The following is a 20,161-nucleotide window of genomic DNA, read 5'->3' on the forward strand; positions in this document are numbered from 1 at the left end:
TTCTGAGAGCACATTGTCCCAGGTAGAGTTCTGTCCCAGGTAGAGTTCCATCCCAGCTTAGCCACCTGAGCGATGTCCCTCAGCAGAGAATCTAAAAATTCCGATTTTGTACTCCGCTGCTCTATCACTTGCTGGTAGCTGGCTTATGGAGGTTCCCTCCCCCTGTGGTCTGTCTTCCCATATATCTCCTAGGAGATACTTCTCCACACATCCTCTTACTGAAAGTGGTTGCTTTTCTATTTGTAGAGTTATAGCTATTCTTTTCTTAGATCTCCAGTTGAGTTCAAAGGTGTCTAGCTGAATTCCTGGGACCGGACGAAACTAAGGTCTCCTACTCTTTCGCCATCTTGGACTCCTCTCTCAATAAATAAATCTTTAAAAAAAAAAAGAGGAAAGAAGAAAAATTTAAAAAAAAGAAAATTAAAAAAAAAAATTGTATATTTTGTATACAATAATTGTATATTTTTGCCTCCTTTGTTGTAAATTTACTATATATGCATGAGTTTATTTCTAAGTTCTCTATTCTGTTGCATTGATCTGTGTGTCTGTTTTTATGCCAATACCATACTATTTTGATTACTGTAGCTTTGTAGTATAGTTTGAAATTAGGGAGCATGATACATCTGACTTTGTTCTTTTTTAAGATTGTTTTGGCTGTTCATGGTTGAATTCTTATAATGGAAGAAGAAAATATCACACCCCTCTCCTATACCACATATATACATACTTCCCATTCTGCCAGTTTTCCATATAGTTAGGACTATGTAAACACTGTTGACAATTGAGCCAAGTATGGACTGTAATTTTTTAAAAATATTTTATTTATTTATTTGACAGAGAGAGAGAGAGCATAAGCAGGGGGAGCAGCAGAGGGAGAGGGAGAAGCAGGCTCCCCACTGAGCAAGGAGCCCGATGTGGGGCTTGATCCTGGGACCCTGGGATCATGACCTGAGCCGAAGGCAGCTGCTTAACCGACTGAGCCACCCAGGCGCCCCATACTATAATTTTATTTTTCATTTCCTAAACAACTTACAGTGTCTCTGGAAATGTTTTATTTTCTATGTACTCATTGTTCTTTTAATACCCCAGTTCTCCCCCAGTTAACCTTTAAAAACATTCATATTCTTTCACTCTATTTTCTTGAATAAGTGCCTGTTGGACTTTTCTGACCTGCTCTGGTCTGTCTGTATTGGTTGATGTTATCTAGTCTTGCTGCATAGCTGTTACTTTTGGAATCTCCTTTCACCTTCATTCTGCGGATTCCCCCTTGCATGGCTTTTGGGTTGGATTTCTTGTTTCTTGGATCTCATGTCCTTTTTCTTAGTTTCCTCCCTTATTTTGGTGGGGCAGATCTGTAAAAACTCCGTAGAAACAGTAAGCAGAATGTAAATATTTTGAGATCTTATGTATATAGAAATATATTCTACCTTCCTACTTGATATTATTTTTATTATGTCAGAATATAGAGTTCTAGGCTGTAAATAATTTTTCCACAGAATTTCAATTTCAACTTATATAGGGTTTAAGCTCCAGTTCTTGAAAAGTCCAGATACCTTTCTGATTCCTAACTCTTTGTATGAAACTTAGTTTGTTTTTTTTTTTGTCCCCTGGACCATTGTAGGGTCTTTTCTTTGTACGTACAGTTCTGGAGTTTCATAATGGCATCTTTTGATGTGGGTCTATTTTCATCCAGTGAATTGGTGGTCTCTCAGTCTAAAAAGGCATTTTCAATTCTGGGAAATTTTCTGATTTACCTTGATAAAATATTTTTATGATAAAATATTTCCTTATTTTTCTATCTTTTTGGAATTTCTTTTTCTTGGATATTGGGCATCTTAGACTGGTTCTTGATTTTCTCCTTTCCATCTCTTTATTTTGTATGCTTTGTGTCCCAAGAGATTGCTTCAAGTTTATTTTCTATTCTTTCTATTATGTTTTTGATTTCTGCTACCATTTTTTAAAAGTTTCAAGTGTCCCACTTAGTTTCTCTTTTTTTTATAGTGTCCTATTCTTATTTCACAAAGCAATGTTTGTTTGTTTGTTTTTCGCCTGTAAGTATTAGTCGTTATTTTGGAATGGGGTCATTTTTATTCTTCTGCATTGTTTATTCTTCAAGTTGCTTTTTTCTATATTAGTGTCTTCTTTCACGTTAGAGGCTTCCTGCAAGTGCCTGGTAACCCTTTTGCTTTCTGCTTTTATTTACAAGTAGGATAACTGAAAAGCTAATTGGAAACTGTGTGCAGGTGTGTGAAGGGCATGTCAACTGTGGTCTTTGTTGAAGGGTGATATGCCTAGGCTGTTTCCCTGAAGAACTCCCTAGTATGAATCTTTTTAGGTCTTTGTACATGGGTGGTCAGATTTGTCAGGAAGAGCTCTTCTGGTGTTGGCTTGGAGATTATTATCCTGGCTGCAAGGTTTTTGGGATCCTGTAGGGGGGCAGGTGCAGGGGAGGCTAGGTAGAGGTCTTGACTTTGATTTTTAACACTCATCCAATCTCCCAGTGTTAGTCATGGTACATTTGCCTGCAAGTGTGCCTGATTTCCCAAGCCAGACACCATCTCTGTTTTGCCCTTTTCATAGCATAACTTTACTTCCTAGTCTTTTCTTAGGATGGGGATAGTATTGAAGCCCACTGTGCAGATTGCAGAGGGAATTTGGGTGTGTAATTTCTTAGACTGTGAAAGTCTTGTTTCATCTTCACTCCCACTTCCAGAGTATTTTACTTTATTTCTGAACCTTTTGTGGGATCTATGGTGTAAATTGGGTTGCTTCTAAGTTTAGGATTAGGTTTCCTTAGGTATGTTAATTCAGTTATTTATTCATCTACTTTCTAATTTTCAAAATTTTGTTGTTGTCTTCCTTTCATTCTCTTTGTCCTTCTGGGATTATGATTTTTAAAAAATTCACTTTAGGAGCGCCTGGGTGGCTCATTCGGTTAAGTGTCTTGCGTTCAGGTCATGATCCCCGTCTTGGGATCAAGCCCATGTCGGGCTTCCTGCTCAGCAGGGAGTCTGCTTCTCTCTCTTTCTCCTTCTGCCCCTCCCTGCTGCTCGTTCTCTCTTTCTCAAATAAATAAAATCTTGAAAAAAATTTTAAAAATCACTTTATTATCATTTTGAGCAGGGAGTGGAAACTAGTAGCCCACCATCTTCAACTATCACTCTTCAAAATAGTCTTATGAATTCTAATTCATTTTATTGCCACATTCGGTTAAGTATCAAGTTGTATGATGTCTCTAAGTAAAAGGAAATTATGTCTCTGTTAAACTACTCCATTTCTTTTTTTTTTTTTTTTTTTTTAAAGATTTTATTTATTTATTTGAGAGAGAGAGAATGAGAGAGAGCACATGAGAGGGGGGAGGGTCAGAGGGAGAAGCAGACTCCCTGCCGAGCAGGGAGCCCGATGCGGGACTCGATCCAGGGACTCCAGGATCATGACCCGAGCCGAAGGCAGTCGCTTAACCAACTGAGCCACCCAGGCGCCCCGAAACTACTCCATTTCTTGAGTTGTTTTTGTTTCAGTGATGTATTAATAGGTAGTGAGTCTAAAGGTCCTTTTTCCAACTAACAGGGTTTAATAACTTATTTTTACAAGGAAACAGATTAATCCAAATTTGAGCTGTAAGGAACTATCTATTTTTATATTTATTATTAGTCTCCACTGATTTTCCACATTATTCAGGTTATGCTTCTGAAGTATGTTTTAGCAAATCTCATTTAAATCTTTAATGTCTTTGACTTTAATTATTAATTGGTTAAAATTTATCTCTAAATCAGGAATGATCTGTTTTATTTAAAAACTAATAAAAACCAGTCAACTGCATTGGAAATTATATATATATGTTTCTAAGGATTTATTTTATTTGAGAGAGAGAGAGAGAGCAGGGGGAGGGGTAGAGGGAGAGGGAGAGAACCTCAAGCAGACTTCGAGCTGAGCACAGAACCTGGTATGGGGTTTGATCCCACGACCCTGAGATCATGACCTGAGTAGAAACCAAGAGTCGGACGCTTGGTCCGCTCAGTTGGAGTGACTGAGCCACCCACGTGCCCCTGAAATTATGTTTATAGGAGAAAATGATTTATAACTTTTGTATTCATATCTCCGATATCTTTCTCCAGCTCCAGTAAATAAAAGAAATAAAGTCTTTTCCCATTTTCCTGGACACTTGATCATTTTTCGTAGGCAATCATGAGCTTCCTTATTTTTCTTAAGACTATTTAATGTGTTGGGACACCTGGGTGGCTCAGTCAGTCAGGCGTCTGCCTTCAGCTCAGGTCATGATCCCAGAGTCCTGGGATTGAGTCCCGAATCAGGCTCCTTGCTAAGCAGGGAGCCTGCTTCTCCCTCTCCCTCTGCTGCTCCCCCTGCTTGTGCTCTCTCTCTTGTTGACAAATAAAATCTTTAAAAAAAAAAAAAAAAGACTAATGGGTTGAATTTCTTAAAAATGCTATGGTTTTGAACTTTAAAGTATTCTACAAATATGATCAAAGCTTTCTGTTAGAATCACTGTTTATTAAAGAATAAACCATAGAGTATAAACTATATATTTTTTTCATTGAATAAAAGGCCTGTATTTATTCATCGTGAATGTCTATGTGGTTTTATCCAAAAGAATACATTTATAGGATTAGCAAATAAATGTGGAGCTTATAGAAGATTTCATGAAAATGAATGTTCTTGTAATAGCCTGAGAGAAAGGAGACAGATTAGGGCCGGAGTTCTGTATCTGGGTTTATGAACAGGTTCTAGTGCCTCCCTGAATTCCTGTATGTAAAATATTTTGTCTCTTATGTCTCTAGAGAAAGTTCATAAATGTCTTTCAGATTATCAGAGGCACAAAAAGATTAAGAACTAGAGGCAAAAAAGTCAGTAATGAAAAAAATGTTAAGTGTTTAAGAACATTGTGGGAGGTGTATTTCTATATTATGTAGCTCAGAGATACGTCTTAGGCTCACATTCACTGCTTTAGGTTTATTTTTGTTTTTGTTTATTGAAGTACAATTTATAAACAGTGAAATCCTCAGATCTGAGGTATATAGTTTGATTAATTTAGACAAATGTATACTCTTGTGTAACCCATACGCTTTTTAAGACCCAGAACATTTTCATGACCCCAGAAGGTACCCTAACTTTTTAAAGTAAAACCAAAGGCCATTCTTTGTAGCCCTTTGGTATAAGGACACATTCTTTGTGTAGCCCTTTTACATACGTTCCCCTTCACTTCATGCAGTTCTGGAGAATCTGTTAACTAAATGAGTTGCTCAGCATTTTTTTTTTTTTTTCCGATTAAGCTCAATGTCCAGTGAGGGGCTTAAACTCACAACTCCAAGATCCAGTCTTACACTCTGCTGACTGAGCCAGATAGGCAGCCCATAAATTTCATTTTATTTTATTATTTTTATTTCTTTTTAAGTAGGCTCGATGCCCAACAGGTCTCAAACTCACGACCCTGAGATCAAGAGTCACACCCTCTACCAACTGAGCCAGGCTGGGATCCCTTGAATTGCTCAGCTTTTAGACTAATTCTCCCCATTGGACAACACAGCCTTTTTTTTTTTTTAAGGTTATTTACTTATTTTAGAGAGGGAGAGGGAGCAAGTGCGAGTGAGGGGAAGGGCAGAGGGACTGAACCTCAAGCAGACTCACTGCTGAACTGGGGGGCCTGATGTGGGGCTTAATCCCAGACCCTGAGACCATGACCCCAGTCCAAATCAAGAGTCAGATGCCCAACTGACTAAGCCATCAGGCGCCCCTGGACAACACAGCCTTTTAAACTGATGATCTTTTAGGTGAGCAAAGCACTGAGATGACACTTAAGTACTTCACCTCCTAGGTTCTTAAAGAAATTAGCTCATGTGAATTGTTATAGTTAATCCTGTTACTCACTTAACCCACAGTGGTTAATCAACATCCGATATAACATAATGAGTGAAAGAACTTTAATAAACTTTCCTAAAGATAGTAGTTCAAGGAGTAGCAACTTCTAGAAAGATTAACAATTATTGATAATTTATTGCATTAAAAGTAGCTTCCGAAAAAATACCCACATGAATAAGAGGTGTAGGACCAGCTCTTAAGCACATGGTAATAAGGGAGACAGACTGTAGCATATAATTTTTCAGTTTGGTAAATACAGAAATAGAAGACTGCACAGAGTACAGTATCACTAGGAGGAAGGCATGGTTAATTCTTTAGGGGATGGTCAAGGGCAGTTTCTCTGAGAAGGTACCTAAGTAGGTTTATGTGTGGATAATTGAGAGAATCAGTTATATCAGCCAGCTTCTAATTTTCCATCTGTCAGTACCTTTAGTGATCCTTAAAATGGATAGAGACTAGAGATTTGGGGGCCCTTCTTGAGAAAATGAATAAAATATTATGAATACAAAATTCGGTAGCAAAGTAAATATTTTGAGTAAAAATACCACAATAAATTATATACTTAATAAAGCAAAGTCGATGAATATCACAAAATATAGAAAAATAACATTTTTAAAAATTAACTGCCTGATATACCTTAATATATTTTTACTTAACATTTTTTGGCTGCATACTTTTCAGACCTCTTGTCAACACTTTGTAAAATAGGGTTACTGTTTTCTCTTGAGAGAATGGAAGGATTATTTCCTCTTTCTTCTAGCATGACTGATCAAAATGTGTTTATTATTATTATTGATAACTTTCAAGAATTTCAGAGTTATAACTCATTTTATTGGGAATATCATGTACTATTTTAAGATTGTTGTCAAATTTGAGTATATCTCTACTAAGTTTCTCCCATAGGTGATACATATTACAGTGTTCTTATGTCTCTGCCAGTATCCTGTGGAGCTCATATCTAGATGATTCTGATCCTGTGCACTAGTGTAAATGACACCAGATAAGGCAGTGCTTGGGTGATAGGAATATTCCTGGAAGTCATTCCTATACCTAGACTGGTGGTAATTTAATCATACATGGAAGTGATTGAGAACTACACATATCCTGTGAAACCTAAATATATCTCCCACCTCAACCTCCTTTTAGTGAAATACCCAGAATACCACATTAACCAAGGATGGAGCAGGAGTTAGAGAAAGCAGTCTTACCACTTGCAATTAGCTTACTTTTGCAACTTTTGTGAAAACATATGACCATGGGAACACATTGTTAGGACTCTTTCTCGCACTGGAAGGGACCCTGCCATTGAGGATCCCTGAAGTTTAAACTGTTATGTCAGGGTAAATCCAATCCTACAGTCTCAAGCTGTAATTTTGTGCTTAGACCATTCCATTTGTTAATTGACTATCAAAATGTTAGTTTAAAGCAAAATATGTATACCACTATACATATGTAGTAATGTAGTATGTGCTATGCTATTTATATCTGTTAAGACTGAACCTAATTTTATAAGCCCAGAATATGAATTTAGCAAACATTGCCAAAATAATTGCTCTACCTTACCATTTTTGGCCTGGAGGCCTTTATTGGTTTGGTTCAACAGACATTTATCGAAGATCTAACCTATGCCTTCTGCTAGGTTCTGGAGATGCAGTGTTGACTTAGAAGTAGTTCTTGCTTTGAGAAACTCATAGTACATTGTAAAATAGAGACGCATGATAGTGACCTATGTGAACACAGAGGAGGCTTCCTTAATCCAGTTTAGGCTATCAGGGAAGCCTCCTGAGGAAAATGATACCTGAATTAATTCTCTGGGGATGACTAGACATCCAGTGAAAAAAGAAAGTTCAGTTAAAAGTATATGAGATAGGGGGCGCCTGGGTGGCTCAGATGGTTAAGCGTCTGCCTTCGGCTCAGGTCATGATCCCAGGGTCCTGGGATTGAGCCCCTCATCAGGCTCCTGGCTCAGCATGGAGCCCGTTTCTCCCTCTCCCTCTGCCTCTCCCCCTGCTCATGCTCTCTCTCTCTTGTGTATCTCTGTGTCTGAAATGAATAAATAAAATCTTAAAAAAAAAAAAAGTATATGAGATAAGGAGAGTAGGCTCTGATTTTAACTTCGTATTTTTTTCCTAGTTAGGCTGGTTTTATTATAAGAATTTAATTTCCTAGCATTTAGACCACAACACTGCTATATTTTGCATTGTATACCTATTGCTTTACTACTTTGTATTTGTAGGCAAATGATAGACTACAGGAATTGTAGGTGAACCTTTGCTCTTAGTGTTAACTAGAGATCTATATCTGATACAAAAATTGTTCTAGGGGACACATGGTGGCTCAGTTGGCAGAGCATATGACTCTTGATCTTGGGGTCGTGAGTTTCAGCCCCATGTTGGGCATGGAGCCTACCAAAAAAAAACAAAAAAAGATTGTTCCATTACTGCCAAGGCTGCAGACTTGGTCCTTTGTTGCATCCTTTAAAATGGGTCATAGTATTGGATTAAATATCAGGGTAATTCTGCTGTTTTGCTTTGGAAAAAAAGAAAAAAAGAATCCTATTATTACAAGGGAAGTGCTTATTAGCTTTTAAAGTATGATTAAATTACTTTAAACTATGGGAGGATATGGCAACCTATTCAGTTATTAAAAAAAGATATATATATATATATACATATATATGAATACATCACAGAGATGAAAAGTATGGTGTAGGGGCTCCTGGGTGGCTCAGTCATTGGGCGTCTGCCTTCAGCTCAGGTCATGATCCCAGGGTCCTGGGGTCGAGCCCCACATCGGGCTCCCTGCTCGGCAGGGGGCCTGCTTTTCCCTCTCCCGCTGCCCCCTGCTTGTGTTCCCTCTCTCCCTGTCAAATAAAGTCTTAAAAAAAAAAAAAAAAGTACAGTGTAGAGAATATAGTCAATAATTTTGTAATAACATATGGTGAAAGATGGTGACTACACTTACTGTGAGCATTGAGTAACATATAGAATTGTTGAATCCATATGTTGTACACCTGAAACTAATATAACAATGTATGTCAATTATATTTCAATAATAAAAAAAAGTATAAAAACTAATTCTTCCCTTCCCTCCCCCTCAGTGGGAGGAGTAAGCTTGTTTAAAATTGCTGAGATGTCTTGCTTTGATTGACCAGTTTTTAAACCAAGGTTTAAGTAGGGCAGGACTACAAAGGGCCCAAGATTGAAAATGAAATTTTGGTATCAGGATTAGGAACTAACCCCGATCCATCTGCTACTTCTTTTGTTGCAGTTAAAATCTTTTAGATTTGTTGTGCCAAATAAAGACAGTGGATCAGTTTTTTTTCCTTAAATATTGGGACCAACTGCTCCTTGCAATAAGAACAGTTTTTTCTCCCCTTTCAACATCATTATTTAAAGTTAAATAAACATTTATTAGGTATCTGTTACATCCCAGGTTCTGTGTTAGGTACTAGGGATTCAAGGGTGACTAAGACATGATCTATATTCTTGACTAATTCACATTATAGTGTGAAATGCAAACAAATAAGCAAGAGAGGGAATGATTTAACCCTTTATGGATTAGTGTAAGTGTGGCAGTAGAATTGCTATGGTCTGAATGTATATCCCCAAATTTATATGTTGAACTCCTAATGCCCAATGTGATGGTATTAGGAGGTGAGGCCTCATGACTGGGGTTAGTGCCCTTATTAAAACAAACAAACAAAAAACCACAAAAAACAAAACAACCCACAGAGATCCCTGGCCCCTTCCACCATATGAAGATGCAGAGAGAAGTGGGCAGGCAGCAACCCCGGAAGAGGGCCTTCTCCAGTACCTGACAATGTTGGCTCCCTGTTCTTGAACTTTCAGCCCCTAGAACTGTGAGAACTAAACTTGTATTGTTTATTAGCCACTCAGTCTGTGATATTTTGGTACAGCAGCCTGAACAGACTAAGACAGGGATAAAATGAGGATTGGTCTTTTATTTATACATACTCATATACATATGTGTATACATGCATGTAAATGTGCATATACATATAGTCATTCATTCCCTGAACATTTTAAAGCTGTCAGTTCCTATACCGCGCATATGCTGTGTGACAGCTACTTAAAACTAAGTTGCTTTAAATATATTGTCATAATAGTCCTACATAATTGGTGATACTAATCTCCAGTGTACTATCTAAAAAAGAACAAACACAAAAATGCACACATAAGGTATTACAGGTACTTTAAGCTACAGTGAAACACGAGAGAGAATAGACAGTTTTTCCTGGGGGGTTAGGAAAAAATTTTATAAAAGAAGTGATGTTTAAGCTCCCTAGATGTGTCTTGGTTGAAATACCAGTATATTTGGAATTATTGCCAACTCAGTTGCTAGATTGATGTTCATTCTGAGCTCTGCACAAGCAAATTTCAGTTTCTTCCTTTTAATAGTGCAGCAAATTGTATAGGATTCTGAAAATGGAGTCACTGCTGTTGCATGGAAATCACCCAGATATTTGACTCTGGGCACTTCCTAAAATCTCTTACGGTTTCAGTACCCATTTACTGACTGGAATAATGAACTTAGTGCTGGCAAAGGAAACTGCAGCCTATATACGACTCAAAAGCTCAGAGGGTGTTTGGAGATGAGTGATTAAACTTTACTGTCTTCGCCTGTAGTTGAGATAATGCCTCAGATGACTTCACAGGTGTAGAAACTAATTGGCCTTTGTGTGTGAAGTGCTTTATTATTTTCTAAGGATTAGATTGTAAAATGTTGTGGGGCATTAAATAGTGAATTGACCAGCCCTCTACCTGTTCTTATATGAAGTCACTGAGTTATACTTTATAAAGTTGTAAATGTTGTGAACCTGCTTTACACTGAGGGGCAACCCAGTTATCAGTTTAATATACTGGTGAAATAGTCCCTAATAATGTGTTAAAGACTTTAGCAAGATGTTAAAATACAGAAGAAAAGTTTCCATGACTAAAGATGTTTGGGAAGCCCTGGACTAAATCATAAACAATTTTCTTTACTACTATAGGACTTCTCATAGCTTATAAAATACTCATTTAATAATACACTAGGGCATCTTTTGGCACTGTGCTAACCAGTGAAATTAGCAAAATTATCTGTTACCTTTAGTCTGATCTTTCCTCTGAGCCTGAGTTTTGTAAATACAGTTGCCTACCTAACATATCCATATGAATGTCTGATAGATATCTCAAATTAATATGTCCAAAACCCATCTCCTCAAACCTATCTCAGTAAATGGCCCATCTTCTACCTACTTGAGACTAAAAACCTAGGTATCCTTGATTCTTTACCACTTTCCACAAATCTTGAAATCCGATAGTGAGTCTTGTTGGTTCTACCTACAAATATTGGAATCTTTCTTCTTTCCATCCCCACCATGAGAGTAGGGATCTTGTCTTGTTCAGTGCCGTGTCTCAGCGCTTAGAAGAGTGCTACTTAGAACATAGGTGGTGGTCAGAGTATGTTATTTGGAAGACAGAATGCAAGGTGGATAAGTGGATGAAAGAAACTGACTTATTGAGGTGGTGAGAAGCATTTTTAATAATAAAGATTATTCTTTGAAAAATGTAAAAAATGGAACTGTAATTCACACACCATAAAACTCATCCTTTAAAGTGTACAATTTAGTGGATTTTAGTGTATTAACAAAGTTGTGCAATCATCCTGGCTATCTAATTCCAGAACATTTTCATCACACCCCAGAAGAAACCTTGTATCATTAGTAGTCACTCTTCATTTCTTCCTCTCCAGTCCCTATTTTCTGTCTCTATGGATTTACCTATTCTGGACATTTCAATATAAATGGAGTCATACAGTATGTGATACTACATATTTTGTGTCTGGGTACTTTTCACCAGCATAGTATTATCAAGATTCACTCATGTTATAGCATGTATCAGTGGGCATGCCCTAGGCCAGGTTTTTTAGATTTTCTTTTTTAAGATTTTATTTATTTATTTGCCAGAGAGAGCGCGAGTGTGAGAGTACAAGCAGGGGGGAATCACAGGCAGGGAGAAGCAGGCTCCCTGCGGAGCAAGGAGCCTGATGCAGACTCGATCCTAAGACTCTGGGGATCATGACCTGAGCTGAAGGCAAAAGCTTAACGGATTGAGCCACCCAGGCATCCTTTTTTTTTTCTTTTTTTAAAGATAGACTTTCTCTGTCACTGTATCTCATCAACGTTTTTTTAAATCTGTTTTTTTATTGAACTATAATTGACATACAATATCCTCCTAATTTCAGATGTATTCTCATCAGCTTTTTAATCTTACCAGAATTCCTCAATTTCTGGTCTACTGATAGCCTTCTTTCTTGCTTTCTAGCAATGTTAAAGACTTTTTACTTTCCTAACATTAATGATAGCAGCAGTAGTACCACTAATAACAGTGACTTAAAAAGAATGTTAGACATGGGGTGCCTGGGTGGCTCAGTCGGTTGAGAGTCCCACTCTTGGTTTTGGCTCAGGTCATGATCTTGGGGGTTCTGGGATGGAGCCCAACACAGGGCTCGGCGGGGAGTCTGCTTGAGATTCTCTCTCTCCCTCTGTCCCTTTCTCTCCCTTTCCCTGCTTGTGTGTGTGCTCTCTCTCTCTCTAAAATAAATAAATCTTTTTTAAAAAGAAAAGAATGTTAGGGTTAGGCAGAAATGTAAGTAGGTATATTTGTTCAGATTGCTAACTTTCTTGGATGAAGATGGTCTTTTTTTTTTTTTTTTAAAGATTTTATTTATTTATTTGAGACAGAATGAGAGAGAGAGAGAGAGCACATGAGAGGGGGGAGGGTCAGAGGGAGAAGCAGGCTCCCTGCCGAGCAGGGAGCCCGATGCGGGACTCGATCCAGGGACTCCAGGATCATGACCTGAGCCGAAGGCAGTCGCTTAACCAACTGAGCCACCCAGGCGCCCCGAAGATGGTCTTTTTGATACTCATAGCTTTTAGCCTATAGCCTTTAGCTTTATTATTTTTAGAGCATGTTCTACTTGATTTTGGTAATTTCTAACTTTTTTTGCTGGCACATATCTGCCTTTCTGAAAGCATTAGTATGTTTGGCAACTTTGTGAGAGAAATTGCTCTCTGGCGGGATTTTATTTTTCCTTAATGGTAGTACTAAATATTCATATAAATTAGAAGAGATATGAGGAGAAGAAATGGAATTAAGTAATTTGAAGATTGTTTTAAAAATGTGCCTGATAACTCTCTCAGTTTGAATTAGTCTTGTGCTTTTTCATAAGTGGTTTGATTAAACTATGGTGATTTAGGAAGAAAATTGTTAGAAATAATTGGATAGAAAATAAAGGTAAGCATCATGTAGACTTTGGTAGTGGGTAAAAGAATGGGCTTTAAAGATTTAAATCCTAGATTTAAATTCTGGCTCCTTTATCTACCACTCTTATAATCTTGAGCAAATTATGTAAGTTCTTTAAGCCTCAGTTTTGTTATCCATAAAATAAAATAACAGCCTGTACATCATAGAGTTAAAAGGATTAAATGAGATGTTAACATGTAAAATACTTCTGAGCACAAAGCCTGTAGTAAATGTTAGTTAATATATCATATATATATAATATATATATGAAATAGTTTCATATATACTATGAAACTAATATGTTATATAATACATTCATCATTACTATTCTGATGTAGGAGTTCTTAACCTGAAGTTCATTGAAACTATCAATTAACAACTGTTTATCAAGTACCTGGTCTTTAGTATTGGACTTAGACCTATGGAAAGAGCTACTGATGTGAATAACAGGTTGGTACCTAGAGGTGGTGCAAAGAGAACAAATATTAGTGGAGTTCTTACCACAGGGTTCAGTAGTAAGGTAGATACTATTATTCCCATTTTATAGATGAGGAAGCTGAGGCTTGGTAATGTTAAGAACTTGTTCAAGATAACTGTCATGTTCTTCAGTGTCAATAAAACATACAGATACCTTCTAACCCTTGCTGGTGGCCCTATTTTGAGTTCTCTATGTATCTCCCCCCTGCCTCATTTTCTTTAGCCTTAAGATTCTCCTGTCCAAATTTGAAAATATCAACTTCATTGATAGTTGGATTGGACAATAAAGGATTAAAATTAAGGGTAATAATGGATGTGACAGTGTTGAGATGGTAGGAAATGGTTTATGGGAATTAACCTAGGTGTCGCTGTGGGAGCTAATCTATTCTTTAGGTTCTCAAAGAGGAAATAAATAATGCTGTTGAAACTTAGAAAAGGTAGATCAAATTGGATGACTAATTAAGTATAAGGGAGGTGGGTTTAGGGTTTTCCCTTAGGAAAACCAACCTGTCTTGCTTTAGAAATTGATTGGCCTGACTTGTGTCAGGCCAACCCCGATGTTTATAGCAGCACTGTCCACAATAGCCAAACTATGGAAAGAGCCAAGATGTCCATTGACAGATGAATGGATAAAGAAGATGTGGCATATATATACAGTGGAATATTATGCAGCCATCAAAAGGAATGAAATCTTGCCATTTGCAACGACGTGGATGGAACTGGAGGGTATTATGCTGAGTGAAATAGTCAATCAGAGAAAGACATGTATCATATGACCTCACTGATATGAGGAATTCTTAATCTCAGGAAACAAACTGAGGGTTGCTGGAGTGGTGGGGGTGGGAGGGATGGGGTGGCTGGGTGATATACATTGGGGAGGGTACGTGCTATGGTGAGCACTGTGAAATGTGTAAGACTGTTAAATCACAGACTTGTACCTCTGAAACAAATAATACATTGTATGTTAAAAAAAAGATAGCAGGAAGGGAAAAATGAAGGGGGGCGGAATTGGAGGGGGAGACGAACCATGAGAGACTCTGAGAAACAAACTGAGGGTTCTAGAGGGGAGGGGGGTGGGAGGATGGGTTAGCCTGGTGATGGGTATTAAAGAGGGCATGTACTGAATGGAGCACTGGGTGTTATATGCAAACAATGAATCATGGAACACTACATCAAAAACTAATGATGTAAAATGTATGGTAATTAACATAACATAATAAAAAATTTGAATATGAAAAAAAAAGAAAAGAAATTGATTGGCCTTCTGATGTGAATAAGAGGACTGACCAGGACAAACAATCCTGAATCCTGGTTGTTTATTTGGAAAGAAAAGACCTCAGGGTAATGCCATGAATTATCAATTCAACTCCCTTATATGGAATGTATCATTCACATTTTAATCAGAAAGCTCCAAATTCTCAGAAAGTTATGATACTGTGTTAGGAGCTGTACAAGAATAATTAGCAGTTAGAATCGTTGTCTAAGACTGAAAATGTGCATAGCTATTTTCATACATTGTTAATGGGATTGTAAAAGGGTACAGCTTATTTGGGGAAAAAATAGGCTTATATAAAATTTAAAAATGTGAATGTCCTTTAGCACAGCAGTTTTATTTTTAGTGATTTATCCTTCATATATGCATGTGCAGGAGGATACTTACTTCAGTGTTTGTAATAACAAATGACTGGAAACAACCTAAATGTTTATCATTAAGTGACTAAGACATATTATACATTTATATAAGGAAGTACTATTCAATCTTAAAAAGAATAAGTTAGATCTACTTCTATCTTAAAATACAACCATCTCCTGGATATATTTACTGAAAAACATTATTTAGTATAGCATGCAACAATTGTGTAAAAACAAAAACAGGCCCAGGTGTTCTTGGCCTTGTTTAGACATAGACTCTTTGGAAGGATATACAAGATATTTCTTCTGAGATTCTTTTGATACACAGATTTCTTCTGAGGAGGGTGGGGTGGAAGGGCAGCATACTTTGTGTTATTGAAAATGTTTTTGAATATTTGCATCAAATGTCTTAAAATGCCATATGAGATATATGCATTTGGCCATACATTGTTATTATGAGAGCTTGTACTCAACGATGAGGACTTTTGCATATATGCTTTCACATTTGTGCTTTTGAACTTGAGGACTCTGTCAGTTGGTCTTTTGACTTAGAATGGGGAGCAGTACTGACCACCCATTCCAGGGTAGGGTGGATACTGGTAGAAGTTTCAGGTTGAAAAAGCTGAATGTGGTTTTTAAAAAGAATATTTAGAAAATATAGAGGGTTGAAATGGTTAGGTTATTCTGCCTGAATAAAGCAGAAAGGTTAGAGAGAAAGAAAATTAAAGGACTTGAGAACATTTTGGAAGTTTGAAAGTACTTGGAAAAGAGGAATGGAGAAAGGAGTCAACAGTTTCCAAGGAACTAAAATCATTTTATAAACATTATATCATCTCTTAAATTACAACCTTTTATAAAAAGTTATTTTCCAGACTTTCAAAAAACAAAATAAAGAAATTGAAGCCCAGATGATAATTTGTGGTTTCCTAAGTAACATAAGAAGAAAATAGCAAAATGAGGAATAGAACCTTGTTTCTTGATTTCGTCTAGCCCCACAATTAGCATCAGATCACCTGAACCTTGTTAATGGGAATAGCATGAAAAAACAGAACAAAATTTTTAAAACTTCTTTTGTAAACTTGATGTGTAAAAGCATTTGTTTCCAAAGTAAGGTTATATTTTCCTGCCATCCAGTCTTAGGAGAAGAGGGTGGGAATAGTGGTTGAATCCAGCTTTGGATATTGCTCTACCATTTCCTTTGTTACTCTGTCATTCTGGTTCAGAAACAGGAAGGACAATGAAAAAAACTAGCATTTTATGTGCACAGCATTTTACGGTTTTAAAAACGTTTTCACATATATTTTCTCATTTTGCAGCAGATCTATCATATAGGTAGTGGTGATGTTTTGTTATTTTTATTAGGCTTTTACTGTTTAAGAAAGAATAGACTCAAGAAAGTTGGGGTATTTGCCTGAGAAAACATAGCTGGCCCTCACAAAATCAAACTCAGATTTTTTTTTTTTCTTTTACTCAAGAATAAAGTCTTATGAGATAAATTTACTTAGCTTTGTGGAAGACCAATTCTGGATGGAGCATCAATCAAAAAACATTTGGAAGCCTAAAATTTTGTGGCACAGTGATTCAATAAATAGGGGGAGACGAACCAATAAATAGGAGGCAGGTGAGGCTCTGACCTTCCTCTGAGTGCAGGCACAACTGATGTCTTTGTAGCTCTCATGTACTTTGTCAGCCCTTTTCAGAACAGCATTTCCCATCCTCAGTTGCTGTATTAATCTGAAGAGTGGCTAATTAAAGGGAGTGTACTTAACTTACACCCTGCCTGAAGACATGCACCAGATTAGTCACAGGAGAGTTATTTTTGTAATTAATCACACATAAATTAGTGAAATGTCTTTGTTGTTTCTCACACTAAATTTTGATAAACAAAGGGTGAGAAGAGCAGGAAAATGAAGTAAGTCTCAAGCTTAGTGTAGCCATAATGATCTTTTCTGTGTTTTTGTATTTTAGAGATGCTGGGAGAGAATTTGGTGTTTAATGCATTATCTGATTAAACTGAAGAAGAGTTTCTGTACTCTACTGTTGGTCCAGGGCCTGCCTGTGTCTAATGTTTGACATTTGGATTTACTTTGAGAGCATTGGAAAACCACTGAGTGGTTTTAAGCAGAGGAGTAATGTCTGATCAGGGCTTTTAGAGATACCTTGACTGTTAAGTAGAGATACCTGGCAGGGAGAGGGGGCAGTGTTAGAGTTGAAGAACCTCAATTTAGTCCAGTTGAACACCTGAGAAGAGACCGGTTTAAAGGAGAATGCCATTGCCTTAGAAATGAAAAATACTTGTCATTTGATTGGGTATTTGGGTTGATTGGTAGATTCTTAGTTTATCTCAGGATCCTCAGTACTTTTTGGAAAGCACATCAAGTGACTATAATATGTAAGCAACAAAGAGAACTACCCTTTACCTTGGGGAAGACAGGAGAGATCATGGGGTTAAGCTTGGGAGAAGGGGTAGTGAGTGAAAAGCTATGGAAAGCTTGGAAAGTATAACTATTGTTCATCTATTCTTTTTGGAATTCCTCTTTCATATTTATAAGCTCACATGTCTGAATGTTTTGGTGGTATGGATTTAGTAACATTAAACTTTACAGAGTTGCCACTTACCCAGCCTCCTCTAATTCATTCTTAACTGTTCCTTTTTTATATGAAGAGAAGAAAAGGGAAGTATTGAGAAGGGGTGACTGGGATATAATACAGTTTGATAAGAATTTGATAGCATTAACAGAAAAATCCATCTCTTAAAAACTCAACCATTTCTAAGACTAGTTTCATTTGACCCATTTAAAAAATGCATGTGTGTATCCACACGAATTCAGAAATTTGAGCAAGTCAACCATATTAATGTCTAGCTACTTATCTGCATATGTGAAATTCTGGATTAAGATTGCTGATGATTCCTATAATTGGGCAGAACATGTAGCTTCTCTTTCTCACTCTAGGATTTTTGTGTTTTATTGACATAAAACTGTATCTTTAATGAAGGAAATAAATTATTTGTATTAGAACGAGAGACTTAATAGGGGTGAAAAGGAATAAAATGACTGGAAACAAGTACTTTGTTTTTGTAGACTACAACCTATAATCCTGAATCATTAATTTATTGTGAAAAGCTGGATTAATTATAGCTAAAAATTATCTTTCTCCTAGGGAGTTGCAGTAGGGAATGTAGAGGTTTGTAGGAGTTTTGGGTATCAAATATAGTAGCTACAACAATTATTTTGCTGGGATTTAATGTAGCCAATACAATTTAGGGCTATTTGTGGACTTTAGGATCACCTCAATGTTATTTTATTCAGTAGTACAATGTAGAATATTCTGTTGAAAGTCATGCCTTAAATATTGAGGTTCTTTTTTTCTTTTCTATTCATAGTGGTAGCCGCTCCTCTAAAACGTTTAAACCAAAGAAGAACATCCCAGAGGGTTCTCACCAGTATGAACTCCTAAAGCATGCAGAAGCCACACTTGGTAGTGGCAATCTCCGGATGGCTGTCATGCTTCCTGAGGGGGAAGATCTAAATGAATGGGTTGCAGTGAACAGTAAGTAGCCTATCTGTTTCTAGGTAGAGTCTAAATTAGGTTAGTAGCCTCATTGTAGGTGAGTGTTTGGATGTTGTTTGTTCAAGGATCTAGATATCAACCTAATGCCACAGTTATAGTGATACCTCAATCCACTTTAGCCTTTATGTTATTTTATTTGTGAGTATGGAGTTTTATGAAATTTTTATCTCCTGTATAATGTAATACAAAGCATAGATTTACCATCTTCAGTAGAAAAAATGGTAATAATAATTAATATTTATGGAACATTAATTCTATGTCTGGCCCTCAGTTACCCTTTCTACATGGATTCTTTTTATTTCATCTTTATAGCCTGATGATGTAGGTTCTATTGTTATTTCAGTTTAATATAGATAAGGAAGGTGAGACAGAAAGATTAGTAATTTGCCTAGGTCATACAGCTATCAAATGATAGAAACTGGGCTCAGATTCTATGCTTTAGAATTTTAGAAACTACACTTTTTTTTTTTAAAGATATTATTTATTTGACAGAGACACAGTGAAGAGAGGGAACACAAGCAGGGGGAGTGGGAGAGGGAGAAGCAGTGCTCATCATGACAAGTAGAGACTACACTTTAGCCACTATGCTAAATTGCCTCTTTCAGTAGCATACTCAGTTATTTGTTTACATTATGCTTTTTTAAAAGGCAATTCAATAATGATCTTATGAAGTTAGTAAAATATGTTTGAGATACTCTTTTTATTTTTGGGTAGACTTTTTAAAAAATTTTAAATCCAGCGTAGTTAATATACTGTGTTATATTAGTTTCAGATGTATGATAGTGTTTCACCAATTCTATACATTACTCGGTGCTCATCAAGATAAGTGTACTCTTAATGCCCTTCACCTGTTTCACCCATTTCCCCCCTAGCCCCCACCGCCTCCCCTCTGTCTACCACTAGTTCTCTATAGGTAAGACTCTGATTTTTGGTTTGTCTCTTTTCTTTGTTTGTTTCATTTCTTAAATTCCATATAGGAGTGAAACCATATGGTATTTGTCGTTTTTGACTGGCTTATTTCACTTAGCATTATACTCTGTAGATCCATCCATGTTGTTGCAGGTAGCAAGATTTCATTCCTTTTTGTGGCTGAGTAATATTCCTGTGTGTGTGTGTGTGTGTGTGTGTGTGTGTGTGTGTGTGTGTGAGAGAGAGAGAGAGAGAGATATCTTTATCCATTCATCTGTTAATGGACACTTGGCTTGCTTCCATATTTTGGCTGTTATAAATAATGCTGCAGTAAACATAGGGGTGTATATATCTTTTCGAATTTAGTGTTTCTGTTTTATTTG

General features: G+C 36.8%; 1 protein-coding gene across 2 annotated transcripts in view; it reads left to right on the top strand.

Annotated features, from left to right (window-relative positions):
* Positions 1–20,161, top strand: part of MOB1B (MOB kinase activator 1B) — a 66,083-nt gene that overhangs the window by 26,333 nt on the left and 19,589 nt on the right. For both annotated transcript variants that reach the window (XM_036108823.2, XM_078068747.1), the window contains one exon: positions 18,682–18,848. In XM_036108823.2, the coding sequence (XP_035964716.1) occupies positions 18,682–18,848 (167 nt within the window). The remainder of the gene's footprint in view (positions 1–18,681; positions 18,849–20,161) is intronic.

The sequence above is a fragment of the Halichoerus grypus genome, chromosome 3, assembly GCF_964656455.1.
Source record: "Halichoerus grypus chromosome 3, mHalGry1.hap1.1, whole genome shotgun sequence".
NCBI classification, from domain to species: domain Eukaryota; kingdom Metazoa; phylum Chordata; class Mammalia; order Carnivora; family Phocidae; genus Halichoerus; species Halichoerus grypus.